Genomic DNA, 27,923 nt, shown 5'->3' with positions numbered 1-27,923 from the left:
TACAAAAATTTTAATGTTAGATTTCTTTTTTTTTTTAATTTTTTTTTTATTTTTCCTGATAGAGGTTATTACTTGACATGAACCTCTCTAAAAGCATTGTTCTTTAAGGCCTATTTTCTTAGCCATATGTTTCCAAATACATGATTCCAGAACTTATTAAATCCTCAACTTTTTTCTCATCTTTAATCACATTGTGGCTGATAACATACATCTCAGTTAAAGCTTTTTATTAGGAGCAATCGATTGTGATGGTACTACAGTAAAGGAAAGAATAATAACACCCACCAGAGAAGATATTCTTGAGCTAAAGTTCTAGCTGCAGCATTTACCTATGTTTCACACAACAAACACTGTGGGAGTAGTTCTCAGCTTCCAGTTGCCTGCCTGGTTTCCTCCTCACGAGGACTACTTATGCCATTGATCCTCCATGCAAGCTTCGAGTTGGATGCTCACGGACTTGAACTCCGTGGTATGACTGAGCACTAACCGAATTCTAAAATTCTACAAAGTGGGCAATTTAAGAATGATTAATAAAAAAAATCAACAAAAAAACCCCACTGAGTTATAAACAGAAAGACTAACTGTGTATTTAGATTGATGTCAATGCTCTTTCAGTATGAAGTCAAACTTGACGAGATTTTTAGAACTGAGAAACAGAATCCGTTTAATAACGACAGCATTTGAAAAACCTGTTATTATTACTGTAAAGAACACAATTTCCTTTGCCTGTCTTTATACCTAAATATTGGTTCAAGAATGTCACACTAGTTAGATATACAAAGAAATATTTTTGTCTTGATTTTTGGTAGTCTTTTTCACCTGTGGTTTCTTTGCCTTGTTTTCATGTACTCGCTACTCTGCAGGGTATCAACAACCCTTAATGAGTTATTTTTAGGCCATTTTTCCTACGTAGAACGTATATGTATATATATATATAAATAACTGAATTTCTTCCTTGTGTGCTTTTATCAAATTTCATATTTAGACATGGTATTATTATTACTTCTACCACTACAGGACTCAAATGCATTATGACCTATGCAGCCAAATAGTGAAAATTGATTCCTACAAACAAGGTTGAATTATATCAGTTATATCAATTGAATTATATCAATTGAATTATATCAATTTGAGGTTGAATTATATCAATTGGTATAGGTTCTTTAAAACACAATCAGAAAAAAACAAACAACAAAATAACCACACCTGTTTTCTCTTTGATCCCATCACCAAATATATCAGTTAAAGTTGACAAAAATTGTTACAATGTATTTTACTTACTCTCATCCTTCCATTTCTTATTGCTGGTCCATCTTCTGCTAATCTCAGCACAAACAAATCCATTTTGTACTCCCTTCCTCCTCGAATACTAAACCCAAAACCTTTGGCTCCCTTCTCCAAATCAACAGTGAAATAATCAAAGTCCTATATAGAAAAATACAAAATGAAAATCAATTAACTATAAATGGCATAATATGCATTCAAGAAAACTTTAAGATACATGTTTTCAAATATGCACCTAACCAATTAATGTAAGAAAATTCACTTTCAAATTATGTTTCTGCACAGTCAGAATAGATGAGAATAAGAGCACCTATTTTTGCCATTAAAAGCAAACTTTAGCAATCAATATGTAAATGACTAAGTCTAAACTATCCTGAAAGACATCATCCAGCAGTTGCCTGGTACCAAAAGTTCTCTGGATGGCTTCCATATTCCCCGTCAATACATTCATGGTACCCAAGTGCAAGGCTTTAAATCTATGCAGAGTGCTGATTTAGCAAGTGGGGCAGCAGACAGTTCCTGTACAACACCATCATAACCTAAAAATTAGCAGGAGACACACCTCCTAAATTCCCAGCAGAACGCAACCTGGTCAGCAAGCTGGACTGCATGGAGGCCCAAAGTGCAGCAACTCTCCTCATTTCAGCTAAAACATGTGCTTTGAGGAGGAGGTGGGAAGTGGGAGGTTTGAACTCCACCCTTTCTACATCCTACAGGGACTGAGATTCGTCTTTCCAGGTTTTCCTTGGTGGACCCTAACTACCACCACCACAGAGGGGTCCAGGAAGGAACTTGCTCTGTTGCTTCTGATCCATTGGCAGCCAAAAGTACAAAAGCCATGGGGAGAAGGATGAAAACAGGAGCAAGCTTGAGTTGTATACACCAGTGGTTAAAAAATTAAATGGGATTGTGAGAAATGGGCAGCTAAGGCACCTCTAGATACTAAGAAGTGTCTTATAATCCTATAAGGTATGGGGACAGATACTTGCTTTTTAGACACTGAAATGAATAAACTTGTCAGAAGTTTCTCTGTATCACATTTAAGAATTTGGATATTTTCACTATAAGAGTTTATGTATCTGCCTTGAAAATATGGACACAAAATAGCATCTATATATGGTTTCAGCATACAGTGTCCAGACTTTTATGCTGTGTTATTTAATATACTTCTGACTTTTTTTCCTTTGCAGTTATGTGAGAAAAAAGTGGGATTTTTCTTTTCAAAGCCTGAACTTTAAGCTAGATCTTCAAACATTCTCAACTGTCAGTAAATATTTGTCATCAGCAAAATCTTTTCCAAGGTAACATAATTGTTCATCCAAGGTTTATTTCTCTGAATTTGTGAGATCATGCCTGATGTCAAAAAAATTTGTTATACAAGGTAGTTTATCCTCATCCAAACTATTACCTACACAAAACTAAATTTTATCAGGCAGGATTCGCTTGTATTTACTTATTTATCTAGATTTTATAAAACCTTTATTTTCAACAATGCTGTAGAAATCCCATCTCACCTAAGTACTTCTGCTGATGCAAGGGAAGCTTATTTTAGAACTTTGATTTTAACTCTCCAGTACCTCAAAAGTAGCATTTATTTAAGATTGTAGTCACACGATTATAAACGCAGTGTTATTTGACAGATCTCAAAGTACTCAGTGAATGTTAATGGTTCTGGATTCATGTCCTCTACAGAGAAACAGTAACTCAGTGTAAAAGCAATAAAGGTGCCTTTTCTTCTGTAACTTCAGCTGCTTTAATAATATATATGATCTCTCCCTGCAAACTGTAATGCTTTCTGTTGAGGAGTGCTGTCAGCATGTCAGTTTGTACCTGGGGCTGTCTGTAGTCTGACAGGGGGTACTGCCGGGTGTCGGGTGAGTGTTGCCTGTAATCCATCAAGGGTGGCTGCCTGTAGTCGAGAGGTGGTGGCTGCTGGTAATCCATCACAGGAGGATGCCTGTAGTCCAGGGGAGGCTGGCGGTAGTCAGTTGAAGACTGCCTGTAGTCTGTAAATGGAGGTTGCCGGATATCAGGTTTCACATCCTGCCTGGCTTTTACTTCTGACCTGTAACTGAGAAAGACGAAATGGCTTAGTTTCAGAAAGCAGCAAAAAAAAGTTAAAAAATATGTATTATAAGGCGTATCCAGGAGTGAAAGCAAATTGCCTGACTGCAAAATTCCATAAAGCAAATTTTCACAGATAAACAAAACTTTTGAGGGTAAATAGTTGAGGCATCCAAAATCAGTGAGCACTTCTGAAACATGATTGTAAGCAGTTTTCCCTCAGGTCACACTGCAATTTTCCAACTGCTATCAGTGAGATCAGGATTAGGCTCAGAGGGACAAGAACAAGAAAAGCATCCTGATTCCCATTTATCCTGCCTACCTGGAAAATGAAACTGCACTTAAAACACCCCACAATACTCACTCCAAAACAGTCCACTGAGTTTATCAAGTGCTTTCTCCAGAATTAAGATTTCTATAGAGTAAACAAAACATCAGTGCAGACATTCATAGCCCCTCTGTTTCATTGATGTGATTAACTGTGAGCTTCTAAAGGTTAAAAATGGATGCATTCTTTCTACTAGCTGTTATCTTTTTAATGGGGGGTATTCTTTGATATAAGACAAGTTAATATAGAGTGTATTCTTACTACACGCTCCCTATAATAGTGCCTGGCTACAAGCCTGCAGGCCATATCAGTATTCATGCACGGAAGTAACACAGGGTGAAAGGAAAGCAAATCTGCTTAATGAGGAATTAATAACAAATAAACTATTGCTTTCATTGTTAACTGAATAAAGGAAAATGACATTTCAAAGTAAATGGGGCTTTTATAGCACAGCAGTTAACCAAATGACTATATATGTATATGTACACATGCAATACGCGGACACATCAACTGTGAAAGGGATTTTGAAAAGCACTTATTGATTAAAATAAATGGCAGTTTGAATGAATGAGTGCATTGTTTTTGCTCATGTTAATTTATCTTTGAAAAGATAATCTAAATAATCTAAACATTTCAAAATGCTTTTAGATACGTTTCAAAACTTCATTATTTAGTGCAGTTACAGGACCATTCTGACAGGTCTTCCTGCACACCAGCTTGAATTCGCTCGGTGTCCAACCACACATGAGAATACCACAACTATTTCCCTTTGACTTTTCTGAGAAGATGGAAATAGACTGCTGCCATGTGGTCTTTACCTGTATGTAGCAACTATAATAAGACCTGCATGTATACATAGATTCCTCTTATTTTCTCTACTCAGTTTCATGATCTATTTCATGATCATGAGTAAAAAGAAGGCGGACAAGCAGTCTTCCTGTGATAACTCAGCCTTATTAAAAGTGAAAGAAAAATACTGATTACTATTCCTAAGAGTCCGTCTTTTAGTATTTTAATTTTGATACAGAAGCATTGTACGGGGCTATATAAACCAGCTGTAGTCTGGTTTATAAAATCTGGTGTAAATTGACAGTATATGAACTAGCAATAATGGACCTTCATCTGGAATAAGAGCTGTCATTAGGGAGGTTCCCAATATACTACCACAGCTGTTTCTCAGAAGATGATGTTTTATTTACAGTTGTAGGCATTGTAACTGTTTTGGAATAAGTAAACAGAGACACGATCAATTATAGCTTATACTTTTCAACTGAAATATTGCAAAAGTTCTTTTTGTAACTTTAATTACTATGGTTTACAGGTCCCCTCTGAAAACTCCCAATTCAACTGACATTTAATATTGACTTACAATCGCACAGGGAGACTTTTGCGAGAGCTTTACTCTGCATTTTGTTAGAAGCGTATGTCTTCTAGGGGGTGATCATTTTTAGAGAAGCATTCAATGAAATATAAGGGAAAGAAATTTGCCAAGTGTGACTAATTGAGAGAAAGCCCTTATGGGCAAGTGAAAGTGCTACATCTGTTAAACAAGGAGAACCAGAGGGCACAATGCCTAACTCAAAACTGAACGCAAGTACCTCAAGAAGCAAAAAGTTAAAATTGTTACCAGCACCTACTGTTTGGGGACAAGGGTCTTGATGAGGTATGTTAGTTGCTCAAGATTAGCATACAGACAGTCTGTGTAATCAGCCTCATTCCACATGCCAAAAATTAATCTAAAGACTAAGAAGTGTTGATTGGAGATCACAGAAAGTTGTATCACTGCACAGCCTGAGTGTGCTTTTTATATATACAGCTGTTAATACAGCTGGTCACCAAGTTTCTATCCCCCTGCTACTTCATTTCCATCACAGATAAACTTTGTCAATGAATATACATAAATTACACAAGAAATTGGCTGGAAAATGATTCACCCTAGAGAAAACCTGTTATAAAAATATATTCAGGACCGGAGAACTGTGACCAGCAAAAGAAAATGACATGTAAGATAATGAAAAAAAGGCCACCTCATGATCACATGGTGATAGACCTATGTTTTGTAAGTGCTGCTGATATTATTAGCAAAGAATACTTCTGTATTTAGTTGCCTGGCAAAAATACAATCCCAGTGGACCCTTGAAGTCTGGACAGGTCCTTGTTCAGAATAATGTCAGTCATAAGAATCATAGAATCATCACAGGATGGTTTGTGTTGGAAGGGACCTTAAAGACTACCCAGTTCCAACCCCCTGCCATGGGCAGGGACACCTCCCACCAGCCCAGGTTGCCGAAAGCCCCATCCAGCCTGGCCTTGAACGCCTCCAGGGATGGGGCAGCCACAGCTTCTCTGGGCAACTAGTGCCAGTGCCTCAACGCCCTCTGAGTGAAGAATTTCTTCCAAATACCTAATCTAAGTCTGCCCTTTTTTAGTTTAAAGCCATTCCTCCTTTGTCCTGTCACTACACCCCCAACAATGAGTCCCTCCCCAGCTTTCCTGCAGGCCCTCTTTAGGTACTGGAAGGCTGCTGTAAGGTCTCCCCAGAGCCTTCTCTTCTCCAGGCTGAACAACCCCAACTCCCTCAGCCTGTCTTCATGGGAGAGGTGCTCCAGCCCTCTGATCATCGTCATGGCCCTCTGGGCTCGTTCCAATACGTCCATATCCTTCTTGTGCTGGGAGCCCCAGAGTGGGATCTCCAAGTGGGGTCTCACAAGAGCAAAGTAGAGGGGCAGAATCACCTCCCTCGCCCTGCTATCCATACTGCATTTGATGCCCGACACTCACAATTCACCACCAGCCGGCAGCGCTGGGTGTCAGGGCCCACCGGGCTGCGCGGGCTCTGTGGAGCAGCAGGCTCTCGGCGGAGCCATATTCTTACCTGTTCTCGTGTCCCTGCAGCTGCAGGGGCTGCGGGGGCGCGGGCTGCGCCACGGGGCTGTGCTGGGCGACGGGGCTCTGCTGCTGGGCCAAGGGGCTCTGCTGCTGCTGCTGCTGCTGCTGCTGGGCCAGGGGGCTCTGCTGCTGCTGCTGCTGGGCCAGGGGGCTGTGCTGCTGCGCCAGGGGGCTCTGCTTCTCCGAGCTGGGGGCCGAGGCCGGGCTGTTCAGCTCTGCGTAATGGGAAGCCGGAGATTAAAGAGCTGTCACGGGGCGGCATTTAATAACGGGCAAAGGTAGACAATGATCGTCGTCGGTCACCCTCCACCCTTGGAAATGTATGTTTTGTCGCTTTTGCTCTCTTGCGTTATAATTAGATTTTAAGACATCTGAGGCTAATGGGCTTCTCTTGATGTTCTTTGGGATCTGAAATCTTGGCCAGCTCTGCCACTGCGGTTGACACCTTCATTATTTAAAACCCAATTGAAGAAGGCAAACAGCTTCCATGTGACATGGTTTCTGTGAAAGCCTAGAAATACTGATATTTGAAAACTTTTTGTTTTGAGAGAATGAATAATTTTAGTGCTTTCAGCGCTATTATGGGATGACAGACTTGACACAAAAGCTGAACCACTGGTGCACTTGTGTTAGCTCCTGCTGTTTGAGCTCAACAAGAGTTCCCTATAATTTAACATCTTTGGGGACTGTGAGCAGTAAAACCAGTCTCAATAAATACTGACTAACCAGCTAAGCTGACGTATTCACTACATTGGTGCCAAACGACCATGGCTTCACATAGGGCCACTGCAGAAAACCGGCAACATTTTTTCCAAACAATATAAAATGCAAAAAAACAGAGAGGCTGGGCTAGGAAATGTGGCCTCACGGCCTTTACGAACACGGGATGCCACGCTGCCTTCAGGTTTTCCCCTGCACCAGGGAAAACACATTTGGCACTGAGCTTATATCAAATGTATTTCTCCCAACACACTGACACAGCATTGCTCAGCATCTGCCTGTTAATAAGCATAAATGAGAGAGATTCCCATTGTAAGAGGGCAGAGTACTGCACAAGTAATCATATATGGATTATCAACAGCAAAGGTACACGTTGTTTCTGCTTGCAACAGAATGAGTGAGGCCAGCATGGCATGGTACAACGTGGCTAGAAAGGACATGTGCATGGCTCAGTACCCCAAAAAGCAACAGGTAGGCGTGATCCTGCTCTTGCCTAGTTTGGCATTTGAATCCAGTTTGAATTTTGAATTATTTTATTTTTTTATTTTTAGTGAGTGAGTTTGTCCCCTGTGACTGTGTGTTTCTAATGGCTCTCTGCTTCTTTAATTTATGCTCATAATTGTTCTAAAAATTTTGGTTACTTTATTAAAAATCTTTTCAATTTAGGCTTAATTGTCAAAAAAGCTTGTACACTCGCACTTAAAATACGCCTCATGCAGGCATAAGCAATACTTGTCTGTGTAATTACTATGCTTAAGGCTTTAATTGCCCATTTTGCATCTGTGAGTCTCTTCTGTATTGCAGAGTTTCAGACGCAGAGATTGGGAATATTGTCCCTCATTTCTACATTACTCTCATAACTATGGATGAACAAGTCAGATCATAAACTGCTTCTAAAGCTGCTTTGCATTTATATGGTATTTTTCACCTGAAAGTACATTACAGAGGTATTAGATTTTTTTCCTAATTTTATAAACTGGGAAGCTAATAGCAGAAGGCAAATGAGGCGTCCAGTGTCATACAGCCACATGGGGAAGCCATGCCTTGGACACAAACTGTTCCTCACCACCAGCACCCGAGAATATCTTGTAGCATGGCATCCCAGATGTACCTCTGCTTCCGTTATAGTTTCAGCCCCCCATTTCTAACATAGAAATATTAGCAATTTGTTAATATGCATAGTTCTGTGTACAAGCGAGGCCTAAATAAACTGCATGGACAACGTGCAGCAAAACTCTTGTTTGTAGCTGCTTGCAAAACTGAAATCCAGTGATCATATGCCACTGTCTTTGCAGCTCTTTGGGATGAATTCTGAGCTGTGTGTGTTTATATGTTCATCCCTTTACTTAATTCATTAAAAAAGTAGATACGTGCCCTCAGTGGCAATCCGTGGCCAGTGTCAGGCTATTTCCTTGTCCCATTGCTGGATGCAACAGTACAAAGTGAGGGTCACATAACTCCAGCATGGATCATTAAGTAATTACATTACTTGCTGTATGTGATATTCCTAGCTCTGATGGTATTTGTTGCCGAGATGTAAAGCCATGATCTTATTAATACAGCACAATTCATATAACGGTACAGCAGGTCACTGAGCTAAAAAAAGCCCTGAAACCAATCTCAAAACCCATGAAGCTGACATCAAAGGATCTCCACTGATAAGCTCTGCAGTAATGACCAGACTAACGAGTCTGTCCCCTTATCCTCACCTTACTGATGAAATAATTTAGGGTTCACCTCTTTCCTGCCTTGTGCACTTATCTTAGCACATATAGAGGAAACTACCAAATCTAAACTCTTCCTTCACATTGTTTTGTCACACGTAGCTGGTACGTGAGCATGCCTGGTGACAGCCATTGTGGTTCTTTGTCAGTCACATTGCGTACATAAAAGTTTGGTTTATAACAGGGTACAAGGGGATGAACTCAAAACCTGGCTCTCTGTTAGGGTGTTTTTCCATGTAGAAGGCAATTCTTCCAAAGGACATGAAAACTGACTCTCCAGCACTCTGCTCTTTCTGTTTCTCAAAGTTTGCTTTAAATACCTTTTTCATAGCAAGAAACCTTCTCAAGAATTCAGATAGTATTCCAGCTGGTTCTAAGGCTGTAATTTTGGTGTACTGTACGTTACAGCTGAAAATGTGAAACAAAAGATGTTCTTTCAAGCAGTGACATAACTCAAGTTAATTGGAGGCTACTTAAAATTTTCTTCCTGTTTTTAAGGGCTATTGACTTACCCTCCTGAGGAATGATGCGAAGTGTTACACTGAGACCTGCGTCTTTAATTAGCTTCACAATATCTGCATGAGGCATGTTAATAATAGACTGGCCGTTCACAGCTAAGATCCGGTCTCCAACTTTAAGTTTTGCGCAGCGATCCGCAGGACTTCCATCAATTATCCTCCCTATTTTATGGGGTACAGCTAGACAAGGAATAACATTCAGTTAGCTTATGCAGCAGTAAGTGAAGATGTTCACAAACAGAAGAAAATGGGTTCATTTAGAAGAAAATTCTATCTAAAAGACACTTTGTGCATAAAACAGTTGTTCTTATGCAGTGTCATTTGCATTAACGCAGAACAGATTTGGCTTAAAAATCAGAATTTAGATGTGCATATGTACATGGAGTACACATACAAAGCCCCAAACCAGTTTTATGGTTCAGCTAGTTTACAAACCTGGTATGTGACAAGATAGTAAACAGTTCAGGAGAAAAATAAGGCATTAGAACAGTGAAGGGGATAAACTTGCAAAATAAGTAGTAGTCATAAGTTGTCTCCCACCTCTGAATTTACAGAATCCCTTTATTTGCATATTGCAGTAGAGACACTACAGACATGATTTATTTTATATACAAACAGATTTTATTACTGAAAGTGCCCAGGGTTCACTAAATTGTTCTCCTCCTCCACACAAATATGTTAATTGATAAATAGAAATCATACAGAAGATTTATTGAGATGTGCAGTTTTCTAATTAGATACATGCCAGCATGAATTTGCAGTTAATTATGAGCGTATAGACACATTTACTACATCAAATAAACACAGACACACATTCTCAAAACTTTACAGATCTAGTTTACTTCTTTGCTCTCTGTGGTTCTCCATTTTCCTGTGTGCTCCATCTGTTCTCTTATCCCATCTTTTCCCATATTTCCCACTGAATTTTCTAAATTTTACTCTAAATATTTCTTCTAGTTTTTTTCCCCTATTATCCAATCATTTTTAACTTAGTAGATATGCTATAGCTGACAATTCTTACCTCTCCATCAAGACTCCCCAAAGAAAATGCTATTTTCTTTCCTTCTACTAGTCATAAATATGCTTATCACAATTCAATTTGACCATTTATTCTATTAATATCATAATGGTGTCATAGAGTGTAATAATTCCACACTTTAGTCTTGGCAAACTTAGCTCAAAGATGTTCAGCCTCACTGTCCACCTCTAACTGGTGTTAGAGCAGTGCATTTTTTTTCCCTTTAAAATACTATATACTTAAAAATTCTAACATCAAAGGAGAACTTCAAAAAAGTAAAACAAAAGATAAATCACACATTTCATGGAAATATCTAGGCTATCTATGCTATTATCAAGCAAAACACTAACAAGGAATGTGTTCAGAATACTCACTGAAGAATCACCACAAAACAAATTTCTCAGTTCCCTGATAAATGTTTCCTGAAGGTGATGGTGACAAACACAGATTGCACATCTCATGCAAAGTCACAATATGCACACCTCAAAGTGACTTTTGCTTCTAATATGGATGAAAGCGTTGTTTACAGTGTTAAAAATAAATTTTCTGAGAACTAAAAATATTAGTGCTCTGAAAAGCAAACCATAAATTGCTTCTTTAATCTTGTAGTTCAGGTAAGACTATAAATTTAATTATGCCTTTAGTAATATATACATGGCTAGTTTATTTCAGAAATGTCTTGCTGCTTAGGAATAAACACCCAGTTTGTCGCAGTGCCTGAAGCCATTCCATACATTAAAATATACTAAATATGACTAGACCAACTTTGTACAAAATTTGATTTTATTTTGCTTTTGATGCAGACCTATAACTGCCACACACACATATCAGATTAGATTCCCCAAATAAGTAAAAGAGCAACTTGACAGTGAAACAGTTCACATTTGCACAGAGCCCTTCACAAAATCAGTTCTTTAAACACGACATCAAATCATGTCAGCTAAGACTAAACCGTGGCTGTTGCTGGTATGTAAAATAAGATCTGTCTGAAATTTCTGTGCCTGTACAACACATCATTAGAGATCAGAAAATGAGGCTGCCTTATATGAAAGAGCAAGTAATTTAGTATGAAGAAAGAAGGGGAAGCATTGTGGCTGAGATGCTATAGCTAAAATTCCCATGCTTGCCATTGCAAACCCTAAAGAAGATGTTTCTGTTAGCCTAAGTAACTTAAGTTCTTTAAGGGACACAACTTCAGTAGTGAGGGAAGGGAGGGCAGGAAATCCTGTTAATCCCCCAGCACATTTTTTGTTGGTCGTCTTGCACCTGATGAGTGAACAGAGCAGATGTCCATGTTTGTGATGTCTGCTAAAATCAGAGCTAGAGGTGGGAGAGCCATGAGACTCTGATTCAGCTCCAAATCCTGAGAAATTGAAATGGAGGAAAGAGGAGGATTTTTCTCCCCCTTTGTCTTCCTCCTAAGTCTAACAGCCTTAGCCTGACTGATGAAGGTAAATAACTGTTTTAGTGTCAGTGCACTTTGTCCTGCAGTGCTATGAAAGGATCAGCAGTAGGTGGCTTTCAGAACAAAGCTGTCAAGCACCTTTTCTACCGCACTTTGTTTTTTGAGGATTTAATGCTCCTCGTTTGAGGCTATATGGGTTCAATATGTTGCCACATGGTTTTGCTGCTGTAGGGTGTAGAAAGCTTTTGCTGAAGGAGCCAACAACTCTATCAGAGTCTGGCAAGGAGTCCACTGGAAAGTTATATCATGGTTTCATGGACAAATGTGGTGAATTACTATTGAAACCCACAGAAATGCAGCAGAAGCTGGTTTCTGTGTGTTTCTAGATAATATGAAAAGTTTGCTTTCGGACTCCTTCCCTCGCATTAACATCCCAGGGATCATCTCATCGCTGATTGCTCTCTCTGGCAGAGCTCTGCCTGGGTCTCCTCTGAAGCTGTGTTACCCTGGCCAGCACGCTCCCTGCTGCCTTGGAAGGGGAGCCCTTATTTAAGGATTTATTTACAGGCATGTGTGCTTCTAATAGGATTCTAAGGTTATCTGATGTGCCGGTTGTTTATGAAAATATGAATATTATTATGTTAGAAAGCTTAATTTTTAAAAGTCTTTGGAAATGGAATACTTACTGTGAAGGGATAAGATAGATCTACTCACAGGGGATTAATAAGGTAAAAGCTAAGGAACAAAGGTAGAAAAGAACTGTGAATTTCCACAGTGGAGATTTTTTATCATTCAGAACGGTTACATCTAAAACTGGCATGGAAATGCTGTAAAAGTGGCAGTACCGAGTGGGCTGAGTGAAGTGACAGACAGGATCTCATGGTTAGAGATGTAAAATGATGTACATGGAGAAAAAATAACCCTGGCTAAACTTAAGCAGGGATGAGTCCTAAATTAATTATTACTACCTAGGAGATCTTGTAAGAAGTGTGTCTACTTCTCTAAAAACATAAACTCAATGGAACAGTAAATAGAATTTTAAGAGTTAGGAAAAGAATAGCAAATGAAACAAAGTATTGCTTGTTTATTATTGAGCACCTAAAGTAGATATTGCACCTATATTGTGCACCTAAAGTAGATACCAGCACCTATTGCTGATAGATCCAGTATCCTCATCTCAAAAACATAGCACGGAAGAGGCAAAGATTGAGAGAAAGACAGCGTGGCAGTCAGAAGCAGAAATAAGACTCTGTTCAATGAACTTGGACTGTATCGTCAATGAACTTGGACAAGAGAACTTGGAACAATCTCCTGGATGGCCAGGAGCATGGATAGATTAAAGGGGATTAGACAAATGCATAGGAGCTAGCTCCACTGCCGATTAAATCCAAAACCTGTGGTTGGGAAAGCTGAGGACAGCGTGGAGCTGCGCGGCCCATTGGTCCCTTGCAGCACTGCAGATTGGTTCCTGGGAAGCCTCTTCCCAAGTCTGGCATTTCATTAGGGCTTTATTAACACGTCAGATCTTCTCTTATATTGCATCTCCAGTGGTTTATTATCTGAGCAGAGCAATAAATAATGTAACCTTTTAACGGAAGTCCCCCATCACTTGACTGGTGATAAATGACTCCACTGGGCTTTAAAATATCTTACAAATTTATTCAGACCTTTTTTCAGATTTCACCACAAGCTGTTCTCCAAGCGTATACAATTTGAACAATGGCAGCATGTACCTGCATTAGACTCTGCAGAGAATTTGATCCATTTATTTCAAAACAGGGGTACCTGAGCAGCATTTACGATGGGCAGGCTATACTGGGTACATTTGGATTATTATATATACATATACATTTGGATTTTTTTTTTTTCAAGAATCCTATTATTCAAGCTAAGAGAGAGCACAGAAGATAAGATGGCCCTTTGTAGGACAATTAATTTCTTAGTTCTCTCAGGCTACACAGTGAATGAGACTGCAAGGGAAAATATTGTGGTAAACAGTGATTTACACAGACTTATTGTTGAAAATATGGGAAATTAATCAGCTACTACTTATACGTATATAAAACATTCAGATCTTCAAACTAGATATATAGATTTTTTTTTTCCTAATACCATCAAGTGATCCAAAATGTGATACTTTTGAATGATGCGTATGAATATCTAACTTAAGAAAAAATAATTCTTCCAAGGCCATAGTCATAATCCTAGATGCAAAGAACCTAGTAGAGAACAGCAGTACTGCAGGAGTAGTTCCTAACAATGGATCTCGTGATGGGATCTAATTTTTTCTACAGTGTGTTTTATAAAAAATTGTCACTTCAGGGAGGCTGGAATCTTGAGAGGACCTAAACTTCTAAGATTTTTGAAGCCACCATGCTCGCTCCCTAAATCTCCCTCAGATGTTTAAAGCACTTTTGTCAGGAATGTAGTCTGACCCAACGTTTGCACCTAGCAGCTGATGCTTTCCCAGAAGGTGGTTAATTGTGCAATGATCAGCTCTAAGCTCATAATCAAAAGAGAGATTAAATTAAATAATGAAGATACAAAATGATTAAAAAAAAAATCTTTGCATTTAGGAAGTGGGTAAGGTCTGCTTTCATTAACTAGCTGATTTGTATGTATATTAATATTTTTATTTTACAAAATTGCCCACTTTCACTGATCCAAATTAACATCCTTTCCACACCTTTACATCTTAGAAAAGAAAGAGTGAATTCCGTGGCTTTACACCTGAGGGTCCATATGCCTGGGTCACCTCTACACAAAGCCAGAGCAGCTGCTGAATACAAATACTGCTTCTAACACTGTGTATTTCTGTCAGCCAGTTGCTTTTTACTTTTTTATTTTTTTGAAATAAAAATGATTTCTCCTCACTTGTGAGACATATAACCTAGAAATAGTTGGTTCTAACAAAATGTTAACATGAAATAATGCTTTTCTGTTTGGCATCTAGAATATTCTTTATTCAGTTATTTTAGTTATAACTGTTGAGACTGTATTTAGAAAAGAGTAACTTTCCTGTTTTTGCACTATGTAGTAACAAAACATCAAAAATGATCAGTTAAGGGGGGAAAAAATCAGACCTGTACTTTATCTATTAAACCCTCTGGCAGATAAATTCTTGTGATCTTTTTTAATGTTAGCAGATATAGATAGTAAACCAAGCAAGTGAACCTTCCTGAGCCAGCTGTCCTTTTCAATGTTATACAGCTGATCACATGAATATTTATTATGTCCTCAATTCTCAAAAGGTGCAAGAGTTTTCATTCAACCAGCAGGCTCCAGCATATCAAGTTTTAATTGAAAGAATATATTAAATGTAAACATTGGTAGTTTCATTGCTCCTGAAGAATCTGAAATGTGGGAAACTTGTATACAGTAGAGCTTTTGTCAAAGCTAATCTTAGAATCAAGATAAAATATGTTCCTGAAATTTACGATTTTTGGTATGTCATACTCATTTGGAGAAAAACAAAAACAAAACACCTGTGGCATGCTGCCTACTGGCAAATAACTATACTCCCTTTTGTTTATAAGTTGAATGAACCTATGAACTGAAACATCCCATTGTGTGCTGATACGGAACATATTTACTTACATAGCATGGTTTTGTTACAGGCATAAGAAGCTAGGTGTGAAAGAGTGCACATAACTTAGAAATCTGAAGACCTAATAAAAATTAGGCAGCAAAAAAAATTGATGGAAATTAGATACATAATTCAGGCTTGTCATCAATGGAGTCCTGGCTCCGTAAAATTATTAGCAAAACCTTGATTACCTTGATTCCCTAGGTTTCTGCTAATAAAGCTTGCACTGTTTCATCTTTGAAAACACATGAGCAGCCCCACTAGATCCAAATAACCTATTTATGAATAAACTGGAGGACAAGATTCACCTAGAGAGAGAACTGGTGGGGCTAAGATCCTCCATACTTTATTCTCCAAAACTATCCGATAGCCAATTGAGTAATTCATGCCCCCAGGCTGCAGCAATGTGCTTTCAGTGATATAAAAAAGACCTCTTTTATCTCTTAAGGTTATTTTATTATTATGAATTAGAATAGTTCAGTTGGAAGGGACCTCCAAAGTCCCACTGCCTGACCACTTCAGAGCTAGCCACAAGTTAAAGCATGTTATTGAGGGCATTATCCAAATGCCTCTTGAGCAATGACAGGCATGGGGCATCAACCACCTCACTAGGAAGCCTGTTCCAGTGTTTGACCACCCTCACAGTAAACATTTTTTTCCTAATATCCAGACTGGACCTCCCCTGGTACAGCTTTGTGCCATGTTTTCACGTCCTAAATTGTATATATTGATTTGAAAAAGTGACTCATGAAACAATGTCTTTCAGCTCCAAATTACAATATCAGTTAAAACAAAACAAACAAACAAACAAAAAAACACCACAAAACCAAAACAAAAACCAACCAAAGACCAAACCAACATTAGAATGTGTCTTTTTGAAGCTGAAGAGACAGAAGGACAGCTCAGGCCTGAATATCAAAGCCAAGTAGAAATGAGAAACCAGATCCTTTGCCCCCAAGTCACAACCATGTTCCACAGAAGACTCATGTTGCAGGTGTTTTTTCACTGCTCTGTTCCAAAGTGCTGCAAGCTGGAGTAGATGGATATCCTAATTTCCAAAGCTGTTTTCTTTAGAATGTGCAGGTTGATCACTGAAAATTGTGTCCCCAGGCACTTTCTTACTCAGGAAGAAGCATGGGTTAAATTGCAGCACAAATAACTGTCTCAGATCACACAGTTATCACTGATCAGTAAGCTGGTTTTTATCACTAAACTGCAAGGAGTTCAAAGAAACTCTGGAGCTGAATGGGCCTTATTTCAGAACTCTGTTTTCTGCAGTCAACAGGAGCTTATCTTGGATTTAAGGTTTTTAGTTAAAACAATGTTTTGAGAAATGAGAGAAACTTATTTCATTAGGCTTTTTTTTTTTTTAAGTCCATGTATCCATCCATCCAAAAAGTATGCACAGCCTTCTGCCTTTTTTAATGTTTATTGATTATTTTTATTTTATTTTTTTGATTATTTATTATTGATTAATTTAAATTTAATTTAATTTATTTTTTATATAATATATATATATATAATATGTGTATATATATATATTCAATTTATAATTGTGCTAAATGCCAACACCTGTTATGGTAAGATCCATTGCGATATTGCCAATTTTCCCATTTCACTGGCAGTTTTCAGTTAACATTAGTTTAGAGCACATGCTTCTTTTCTACAGAAATTAGGGTGTTCAGAGATTTACAGTGGCTCACAAGTTCTCTCCCTGCAAGGACCTGCATCCCAAACAAAGTAAAAGCAGTAGGATGGTATGAAATTGGTAGGGACAAGTGTATTCCATAAAGCTCAAGGACAAATTCAATGGGAGATCTTTTGGCAATTTCCAGCTGACTCCAAGTGCTTTTTGTGGGATGCAGATAGTGAACTTATCGTGATACCCTAGAAAGCTCCACAAACACGTAGTTTTACCACAGAGGACACACACTATTAAGTATTATTCTAAATGTAATTCAACATGTATATTAATTAATTGAGTTTCTGTAATTTTACCTGCAATACGACAATACTGTCATGTTAGACAATGCCACCTTAGACATAGCTGCACCTCCATAGTCTCCCACAATGCTTGTGGCAGGATACTGGGGACCCCTGCCTTTCAGGACCACACGAGTTGGGGATATTTTTACTGGGAGAAGCATAAAAGTATTCCTCGGAGTGGGACTCCAGTAATAGGCCAGTTTGTTCAGTGTAGCCACTGAGGCCTCCAGCCCAGCCACAGAGCCTGTGAAGACTTCCACAGAGCCCTGAGGCTACAGCCATTGGGATCCATGCCAAACTGAAAGCGAAAAACTGGAGTTTATAGCTTCTAGGCATTCAGCTGGGCATGTGACGCTGAATTCTTTACAGGAATACCACTGGAGCTGACAAAATTTTGATAAACTATGTGTAGCCTGCCTAGCAATAGAAAGCAAGGAGTAAGGTCAAATTTAGGTGGCCCATCTGGTGAAGGAATGGGAGATAAGGCACCCTTTAATCTTGGGACAGGGTCTAGGGGAAAGTGTGATAAACTGTTTTAGGGGCAGTGGAAGTTAATCCTTTCATTAAGAACAGGCCAGGAGCCTGGCCAGGTGAATTTCTGGTTTTTAATCTCTTACGGCTCTAAGATCCTCGGGGCTCTGCGCTAGGCGAGATGACTTGCTCCTAGATGTACCACTCAAACACAGTTCTTTATTTATACACTTCATCTTCTTTTGCTGATATAATTTTAAAGCATGGATGACCTTGTCTATGCCCTTGTTTTGCCCTGTGAAATCTCTTCATTCAATCCTTGTCACTCATTCTCCACTCCTGATCTGCCCCACATCAGAATTCTAGTTTGGTGCAAGATAATCCCCTGTGCCGAATTAAAGAACATGCCAAGTAATGCTCTGACAAAGGGGATACGAAATTTCTGTCACTATAGAACAAAGGAAGAGAAAAGAGCCACAAGAATTGGATGCTGAAGCAAGCACCAGTGAGTCAAAATTGTGTCCAGATGTAAAGGCTGGCTCCCAGCTATGTAATTATAATTTATTAAAATGACAGCTACAGTGCTGCCTATCACAAAATGTGAGAAAATAATCCATTACCTAATAATGTCCTTATTAGTTATCTGCATCAAGGGTAAAAATATGCTTTTAGTATTTTGAAAATTTCTGCAAAGCAAAGGCAAGCCTGTAAATCAACAGTGACAACTCGAACCCCTTGCAAAGCTTGTCAAGAGTAAAGATGACCAAGACTGTAGGTCTCGGAGGAAGAATGACATCCTGATTATAACACACCAGGCAGACACCCAGAGGCTGAGCTTTTGTGTATCCTCTTGAGCTCTGGGCCAACTGCAAGGCAGCAAACCCACAAGCCTGTGGGTCTGATGCTGGTAGGAGCTCGGACTGACTGCACCAGTGCTTGCAGCTCAAGCTCCTAGTGACACAAGGTTCACACTTCTGTACTGAGCAAGAGCTGTTGCAATTAGTTGATTATAAAAGTGTGTGAGAATGAGGAAAATATTTTCAGTGCATGATTAATTACCTTCTTGAGTAAAAGCAAAGCTGATACTTAGCGCTTCCAAGTCCTCAAGTCTTTTACTTTGACAAGAAAGTAGAGAAAGGAATAAAGATATCAAAATAAACATTCTTAAATCAAATGAATGCTTCTTCTCTTTGCCCTGAAGATGTTCCCAGTGAGATGACTTTTCAGGCTATGCTGTGCATATCAGTACCTTGCACTACAAGATATTCCCTTTTCTGACCTTTTTTGTCCATTTTGATTCTTTCAGAGTTGCTTTGCAATTTCTATATTAATGTTTATGTTATGTTAATGTCATGTTAATTGTGTATGTTTAGGGTATATCTACACAGCACACATGGGGATACGTAAGCTGTCAACAAGTGCCTCTGAAACCAGAAACACTGGAACTACAGCACAGCATTTCACCAGATTAATACACTAATGTTACAAGAAGCAAGTGACTACCAAGATACTTGACATGGTGCCATGCAGATCCATATTCTGATATTGATGTAAGTTATATTTTTGATATTATACATCCTATGCCCAGTTGATACTTACCTGCTGTTAGTATGCTTTCTGCATCTGACTGTGCATTTTAATCAAAGGATTTTACATTAATTCCAGCTGGAAGGACCTCAGGAAGTCTCAGTAGCTGCTGCTGAACTTGCTCGTTTATGTTGTCTAGTACCAAAGGGCTTGAAACTTGGATGCCATGATCTAGATGGAATCTGATGAGTGTTGTGTTAAGGGGGGATAGTCATTTCCCCTCAATCTACTGGATGTGCTTTTGTTATTACATCCCAAATTACTTAACCCAAATAAATATTAGGGAAGAAAAATGAACCTCCCTTAACATTCAAAAGGCCGATGACTTTTAGCCTATTTTTATTCCTGCTGACAGATTATGTCATTTTCAGCTTATTTTTTCTCTTATATTTTTGGAACAGAATTCACACAGAAATGGTATTTTCTTCTCTGTTCTGTCACTGTTTACAGCAAATTTCCTTTTTTAGTTCATTGCTGTTGTTTAAAACTTAGGATTTGGGTGGTTCTTGGGATCACTGAAATTCAGTGCAGTTATTATTTGAATAAATTTGCTTGTCACTTCCACAGCAGACTGCCATTTTCAGTTACTATTGGAGGTTCTCAGCTAAGGTTCAACAGTGACTACCTATGTAGCAGTGGGAAAGAAAAGAATATTTTGGTGGGTGGGAGGAAAGCAGGATCTTGAACCTGTGTCTGTTACATTCTGCAGAGCACTCCGGTCACAGAACTTTCGGTTGTTTGGGCATATTGTCTTCCTCTGCTCTTTCCCTCTTCATCTTCCCCAGCCTCAAATCCTGTGATATAATTTTCTCAAAAAAATCACAGCTAGCTTAACTGATTAATGTTTGTATTTCAATGTTCTCTATGATTTATTTTTTCCATCTGATCTTTTGCAGAGAACTTCCAATTGGCTATTATATTCAAGAAAGTGAAAACTTAAGAGTCTCAAGTGGCTAATTATCCATGGCTTTGTTGCAATATTAATTCTGGCAATCACAGAATTTTGAAATTCAGCTGAGGTAATACGAAAAGAACTCTAAATATCTGCATGGTCATGAAGTATTGAAAAGTTTTCTGAGATCATTTGCTCTTGTGAGATATGGCTTTCCAGTACTTTCTTCTTTGCTTTTCTCTTATGAATGCATAAGAGCGAAATGTGGCCCTGAAAGTAGAAATTGTTATTTTATTTCCTCAGGAAACTGTTTTGGGCTAAAGAACAGTTTCTTCAAAACATATTTTAAATGCAAGAAAGGATTGCATTAGGCTGTAATATGCAAAATGACAAATGTTCTCACTTGTCTTGATTTTTCAGAAGTGGCTAGTACTCACAGTTTCAGATGGATTTGGTAGGAGATGTGTATCTTTTCAAAGCTTTTTATGCCTCCCACTCCCAAGAGGCTCCACTCAGTTAAATTATAGGTTTTCCAGTGCCATTTAAAACACTCAAGGGTGCCCCTGTACCTGTAGGTGGCACTAGATAGGACTGCAGGTCCTCTGTCACATCTGTCTGCCCTCTCCCTGGATGTATCTGGGCATCTCAAATGGTGCCGGATGCAGATATCAAAGCAAAGAAGTAGAGCCCCAGTGTCCTGGTTCCAGTTAGGACAGAGTTAAGTAGCTCATAGTAGCTGGTAGGGTGCTATGTTTTGGATTAGGATGAGAAAAGCGCTGATAACATGCTGATGTTTTAATTGTTGCAGAGCAGTGTTTACACCAGGCCAAGGACTTTTCGGCTTCTTGCTCTGTCCTGCCAGCGAGCAGGCTGGGGGTGCAGCAGGAGCTGGGAGGGGACAGACCCAGGACAGCTGACCCAAACTGGCCAAAGGGGTATTCCATACCATCTGACGTCATGCTAAACAATATATAGGGGTGGCTGGCCGGGGTGGGGGGGCCGGCTGCTCGGGGATAGGCTGGGCATCGGTCAGCGGGTGGTGAGCAATTGCATTGTGCATCACTTGTTTTCTTACACATTATTATTGTTAATACTATTATCATTATCACTATTATTATTATTATTGTTATTATTTTATTCCTTATATTCCTTATATTCCTGTCTTAATAAACTGTCTTTATCTCAACTCACCGGCTTCACTTTCCCGTTTCTCTCCCCCATCCCAGAGAGGGAGGGGGGAGGGTGAGCGAACGGCTGTGTGGTGTTTAGCTGCCAGCCGGGTTAAACCACAACACCCAGCAAACATAAAAGTGAGCTATAATCCTTGATATCTGATTTTACCACTGTATTCATCATGCCCGTACTCAGTGGTAACTTCAATACTATCTACCATCCAGCCAGTTAAAGAAATCAGCCTTCCTGCACCTCTGTCTGACCAGCTTCCCTGTTGTCCAGTTGATTCTGCAGTGTCCCTAACTGGACAGGTGCAGTCGTGGGGTTTGCTGTGATCTCAGCTTTTATTTCAATTTCTTGAACTTCACCTTGACAAAAAAAAAAAAAAAAGTAATTCAATTGCATGTGAGTGAATGATTTATTCACATATCTCCGGTGGTTACCTCTCCACTGTCTCTTTGGTATACAGGAACAGAGAAAACCTACTTTGTAGGTGAATTCTGTTGTGCATGGGTGAAACAGTGCCTTAGAGGCTGGATAGCCTTTGGGTTTGTATTGACACAGCAGACAAACAGTGCCCCTGGAAGCAACCTTGAGAGCCCCTTCAGCTTTAATCAGTGCAGCGATTAATTAGCAGTTGTCAGGTTTAAATTACTTTTTCTTTTTTTTTTTTTTTTTTTACTTGGGCAAACTTGGAAAAATAAGGGCTGAAAAACATGATTTACTTACTTATTGTGGACCCAGACTCAGGCCTGTTCAGGGAGCTGATGATTACAAAGCCAAAACCTTCATTCTCCTTGCGGTGGATCACGACGTCGCTGGTTTGCAAGCTGTGAGAAGTAAAGCCCTCGGGGGGTGTAGCATTGCTGCTAGAGACAGCGTGATTGCTGTTAGCATAAGTTGCGTAGTCACTTCTTGGAGAACTGTGGTGCGTGGACACCGAGCCTGGGCTTCTGCCATTCTCTGGGCATGGTTCTCCTAAAATATAAGTCATACCAGTATTACAGACTGGCTTGCTCAGTGGATCTCTGACTTACAGTACATTTGCTAATGCAACATGAATACACTTGACTGTCTATGGCCCAGACTACCGCAAGTATTAAGCTAGGAGCTGTAATAGATGCAGAGAGACAGGAATCTACACAATTATGCAAAGCTTTCAAGGGCAATCAGATAAAACAAGCATGAACACTCAGTGCTAAGCTGTCTAACGGAAAGGAAACTAAGAAACAGTGACTATCTGGATTGCAAAAATGTTACCAAGCACTATTCCCTTGCCTGCTGGTTGATCTGTCATCAAGAGGAAAATGTGACCGTCTAATCCAATATAAAATTATTTGTGTTTGGATTAAAAGAATTTAAGCAGGCAGCTAACATAGAGTAATTAGCATTAGCTGCATAATGTCTTTCTTACAAATTGATTACCATGCTCAAAAGACATTTATGGAACAGAGCAGTTATACAAGGAAAAAAAAAATCACAGAGTTTTTCTATGGGTTTCATCACAGGAGCAGTACTCATTTAAAGGTTTTGAAGATGCTCTTATGTGATGAGTTGGAAAGCGACAATGGGGGCCATCCACACTTTACTGCTGCCTTATAGTAGCAAAAATAGGGAGCAACTTAAATCTTGTGAGAATAAGCACTTTTTTAGTACAAGCATTTGGGCAATTGGAAACAGTAAAGTTACACTTCCAGATGGAAAAAAAAATAATATTCCTTGCAGATCTAAGTTTACACAAATCATTATTTATTGACATTTTTAATACAGAACTCTAAGATAAATGTAAGCAATTTTTCTCTTCACAATGATGAGAGTGGCTCTGCTGAAAATGTGCAGAGCTTACGCATGCACACATGCATCCTAGGAAGGGAGCTTGCAAATTAGACCTTCAGTGTGTATATGTTAATAAAATAAACAACATCCAAGTCCAGACTGTTGCTTTCTCAGTCAGGTGTGTCCTTTAGGAGTCCTTGTGCAACTATGAAATAAAGTGATTAGAGAGAATAAAGAGGAAGAAAAACAAACAATTATTATACTCCTGTGTTAGAATTGAAAATCTCCACAAGTTATTGAACCAAATCTGCAACTAAATGCCATAGTCAGTGACAAGAGAGATCTCATTTTCTGGCTGTCATGTTTCAGACAGCTGGATACCCTTTGTGACAGTATGGCTGCAACAGAAAGGAAATTATCTTACCCTGCAGAATGACCAAGAGCTGGCTTGACCATAAATGAATGCAACTGAATGCCGTTAAGTACAGTAGAAGAAAGATAAAGGAGAAAAAGTTTAAACAGCTATTTGATTGTCAATTTTGCGATAGATATTCATCATAAAAATTACATTTTGCTTCTGCCTGTGGAGAAATGGCATTTTAATCCTCGTTGTTCTGAGGTAACCACATTTTCCTAACCAAATTGTTTTTCGGAGCTTGCTAGTGGTGGCTATCAGTCCCAGGCTGGGGTGAGTGTCTGCGGAGCGGTGGTCCCAGGCCAGGGCTGGGTAAAACACGGACACCGGCTGCCAGGAGGATGAGGGCAGCCTTGTTTCCCTCTGCTGCTCACATTCATGCTGAATTGATCGGGCTTGACGTGCTAGTACAGCATTTTGCAGTTATGCCCCACATCACTCATTTTAAAATTCTCCCGCAAAGCTCGTGTTGTAAGACATAAAATTAAAATCCTGTTCAGCTCCAGAAATGCTTAAACATTAATGAGTTACACGCGGTACTCCCCAGCGTGGCACTCTCAGGGCCTAAGAATAACTCCAGGTGTTTTAGCAGCTTGTTCGATTTTGTGTGCCGGGGGACCCGCGTGTCTCATAGACCCTCGTACTTAACATGTAACAAGCAGCAGTGAGGGCTGACATCCCTTTGGTGCTGCCCCTCGCTGTTACTAATTGCGCCTACCGCCGGCAGAGCCGGGCAAGGCCCTAACTCGAAACGCTCGGCGTATTACCTTGGTTATTGGCCATTTTCCTAGCGCTGGGGGAGCTGCGAGGGGGCGTCGCGCCGGGTGGAGGGGGCCCTTTCTGGCTGGAGGGCTCTGGAGTCAGTAACAGAAGAAAGTCAGTCCCGCGGGAGCGGAGTGGGGGGGCTGCAATGGGGAGGGGAGCACTGAGGACACGGGGATGGCTGTGGGGTGGCTTTGTGGCAGGAGAGCGAAGGGGAGCAGCTCAGGCAGCGACAGCGGATCTAAGGCACAGGGAGGCTGACGAGAGGACAGGCTGGAAACAGGGGTTTGCTCATTTCTGGTGTCTCAGCGAAGTGCACTAACCACACCAATCTAAAAAACTGATTAATAACGCCTCTTTCCTTGTGTACGAAAAAGTTTCAAGGGAACAGCAGCAGCTTCTCCCGTTAAAACTTTAATAGATGCTGCCACGCATTTTTCCAAGTATGTGTGTTTTCCAGTAATTGCACCAGGCTAGTCTAAAGGTGTTATTTACTTTAGATCCTTCATATTATTTTAGGTTTATTTTCTGAACATGTCTGCGTGAAAGGAGGAACTGGCCCTGTTCCTAGCAGCCTTTTCTGCCGTACAGAAAGTTTTCATCCAGCTGGCCTTGCAGTGTGTGTGTGTGTGTGAATCTCCAAATGACATCAGTGAGACCAGAAATGGGCTTTTAACACATACAAGAGTGAAATGAATCCTTGCCCTAAACAGTTAACAGGCTTTGAGAATTTCTCCAAATGCTTATTCACACAGTCAGCTTTAACAGTTTTAACCAAATGCAAACATTTTGTCCCAGAAGGAGACAAGAGGAGACAGCACAGAGCAGGACAGCATGGAACAAACCCAGAGCATTCATGGTCACCACACCAGGGCTGCCAATGTGATACCCACTTCTGAGGGAAGCAACACTCAGCTGTAGCACTTTTATCACATAAATGAGGGAAACATATTTACAATTATTTTTCTTCAAATTACAAAAAAAACCCCAAAACATTCAATTTGTCAGCACCTGTTTGTGCTGACAGCACTGAGCTCTGTTCTTCCCAGTCTTCTTCACTCACCTGTGGGTAGCACCTTTCTCCTCACGGTAAGGTTCACCTGCCCGTTTCGGGCAGCGTTATGCATAAGGTCAATCACGTATCGGTGGGTTTTGCCGGCCACTGGAATCCCATCTACATACACCAGTTCATCACCAGGGTGGAGACGGCCATCTCTGTCTGCTGAGCCCATCGCAATTACTGCTCCTATGAGGATCTAGGGTGGCAAAGGAACAAAACCCTGACATACATATACTGAGTGCACAGACATATGTAGCCTCCCATTTTTCCCCATGAATGCTGTAGTGATTTTCCCTTTCTGTTGAAATTTAGTTCGTGACTCAGTGTAAGTGAAGAGATCTGTGTGCATCTGAAAGCCGTGTTCCTGCTCTGTGGGTGTGATTGAAGATATTCTCTTATCTTTGGTGAGAAGGTAAAATCCCAATCTAAGGATTATCTACCTGTTATATTCAAATCAAGACAATTTATCTGTAAGGGGCAATGACTTTAGATACCCTACATTTTGCAGAAAATCTATACAGATTAATTCCATGTAAAGGTCCTCTTGACTTAAAATTAATTAGTCATAGACTACTCATTGGTGCACAATGTAAGCACCTGGAATGATACACTTGAGGTTAGTGGTGGAAATGACCCCACACATAAAGTTTGCTTTGTGGCTCTTCAGTGGGGAAAAAAAGGGTGCTATATCAAATGTTATTACTCATAATGAATAATTGTACAGGTAGTAACTGATTAGCAAAATGTAAAAAGTGAAAAAATGTCAGCTTACTCTGTGCAGATGTTGTTTTCCCAAATCGACATTTAAATGTAATTTGTATGGGATATATAAACTAGTAAAAAATCTGTTCAGAACCTTTTAATGACTTTCTTCACTTTCTATGCACATAAATTCACATAATTTATTAGAAGAAGACATATATATTTTCCCCGTGGAATAACTGGTAGAACAGTCAAGATTGATTCAAACAAAACCTGCTTTCTTTGAAAGAATATTAAAGCATTCACAGAGCGTATTCCAAATTTTCTTTTCTCCCATTCAGTGTTAGAGTGAGCACAGAATGATGGATATGACACGCCGTGTGACAATCCGTTTTAAATAATAAAAGATAAAAGCCATCACATACTGCTTTTCATGAAGAACTGAAAGGCTAGATGTTGTAGCCATGCAGGTGGTCTTGTTTTTTTGTGGTCTCAGCTGCAGAGTTGGAAGCCCCCCAGCAGAGTGTTTAAATGAAACTCCCCACAAGGAGCCTGAAGAATTTTCCCCATTTTCTCTCCTCCCTTTGGCTCACTTTTGCTTAGAAAATGTAGCAAAGAGAGAGCAAGATGCAGCATTTTCCTGCTTCCTGGTGTTTCTGGGTTCCTGTTAAGCAGTACCAGACTGAGTTCCCAGAGATGTTCTTTCAGATTCTCTATTCTGCTCTTCAAACATTGAAAGAGTATGCCTCAAAGCTTTGGAAAATTCTTTGTACAAAATCCAGCTATGAAATATGTATTTCTGCTCCTTCACTGGAGAGTAAAAGAGCTATCCAAAGCCAAGTTTAGCTAGATCTCCAGAAAGTATCCTCAAAACCTTTATATTTTTGCATCTCATATGAGTAAGATTTCTTCTAGTTGTCTTGGAAAGAGATGTGTGGTAGCCTTCTTTAGCTTTTGCGATTGTAGGGGCTAACTTCCTCCTTTGGGCATTTGCAGTTTCTTTATAATTGATTCTAGGCTGCCAAAGTATTGAACAATTTGTGCATCTTTAAACTTTAAAGAAAGACAAAGGCTGCTCACGGCAAGGTAGATCATCAGTATCTACTGCAAAGTGTAAAAACTCCTTCTAGTTTTGACAAATTAAGTAATTATTGATGATCTTTCCAATGTCCACAGTGGAATGTGATCGTGTTACTCATCTCACTGATGGAATTGACTCTTGAACAAAACCGGCACAGTCTAGGAAGACTGTGACAGAGCATAATCTGAAACCAAAGTCTGGATTTTATTAACTCATGCTTGTTAATCTCTGTTTTGATATTTAATTTATTTGTGACTCTTGCTAAGTATTTGAATTTGTGTTTTGGTTTCATTATAACACAGTAGCTTCACAGGGACAGTAAAATTTAAGAAATAGATGTAAGAGGTGTAATTCATCTCACCTAATTTTAAATGTCTGCGTTGTCTAAATCCAAGCTAATAATCCGAACTCTTTCTTTGATCACTGCTAAAAACAGGAGCTCCTAATGTATGGTCTGCATTATCCTAACTCTTTGCTCAATG

The 27,923-nt window shown here is 39.6% G+C and overlaps 1 protein-coding gene across 16 annotated transcripts in view; it reads right to left on the bottom strand.

Moving 5' to 3' along the window:
* MAGI2 (membrane associated guanylate kinase, WW and PDZ domain containing 2) overlaps positions 1–27,923 on the bottom strand; it is a 771,534-nt gene that overhangs the window by 40,522 nt on the left and 703,089 nt on the right. For 12 of the 16 annotated variants that reach the window (XM_048068443.2, XM_066990186.1, XM_066990188.1 and 9 more), the window contains 7 exons: positions 25,662–25,854; positions 24,604–24,690; positions 22,375–22,623; positions 9,522–9,707; positions 6,552–6,780; positions 3,115–3,355; positions 1,282–1,425 (listed from right to left, as the gene is read on the bottom strand). In XM_048068443.2, coding sequence (XP_047924400.2) covers positions 1,282–1,425; positions 3,115–3,355; positions 6,552–6,780; positions 9,522–9,707; positions 22,375–22,623; positions 24,604–24,690; positions 25,662–25,854 — 1,329 coding nt within the window. The remainder of the gene's footprint in view (positions 1–1,281; positions 1,426–3,114; positions 3,356–6,551; positions 6,781–9,521; positions 9,708–22,374; positions 22,624–24,603; positions 24,691–25,661; positions 25,855–27,923) is intronic. The other 4 variants (XM_048068444.2, XM_048068429.2, XM_048068445.2 and 1 more) reach the window with 1 other exon arrangement.

Source organism: Anser cygnoides, chromosome 1 (assembly GCF_040182565.1).
Source record: "Anser cygnoides isolate HZ-2024a breed goose chromosome 1, Taihu_goose_T2T_genome, whole genome shotgun sequence".
NCBI lineage: Eukaryota > Metazoa > Chordata > Aves > Anseriformes > Anatidae > Anser > Anser cygnoides.
The sequence above is the reverse complement of the archived record's forward strand: the minus strand, read 5'-3'. Positions and strand labels throughout refer to the sequence as shown.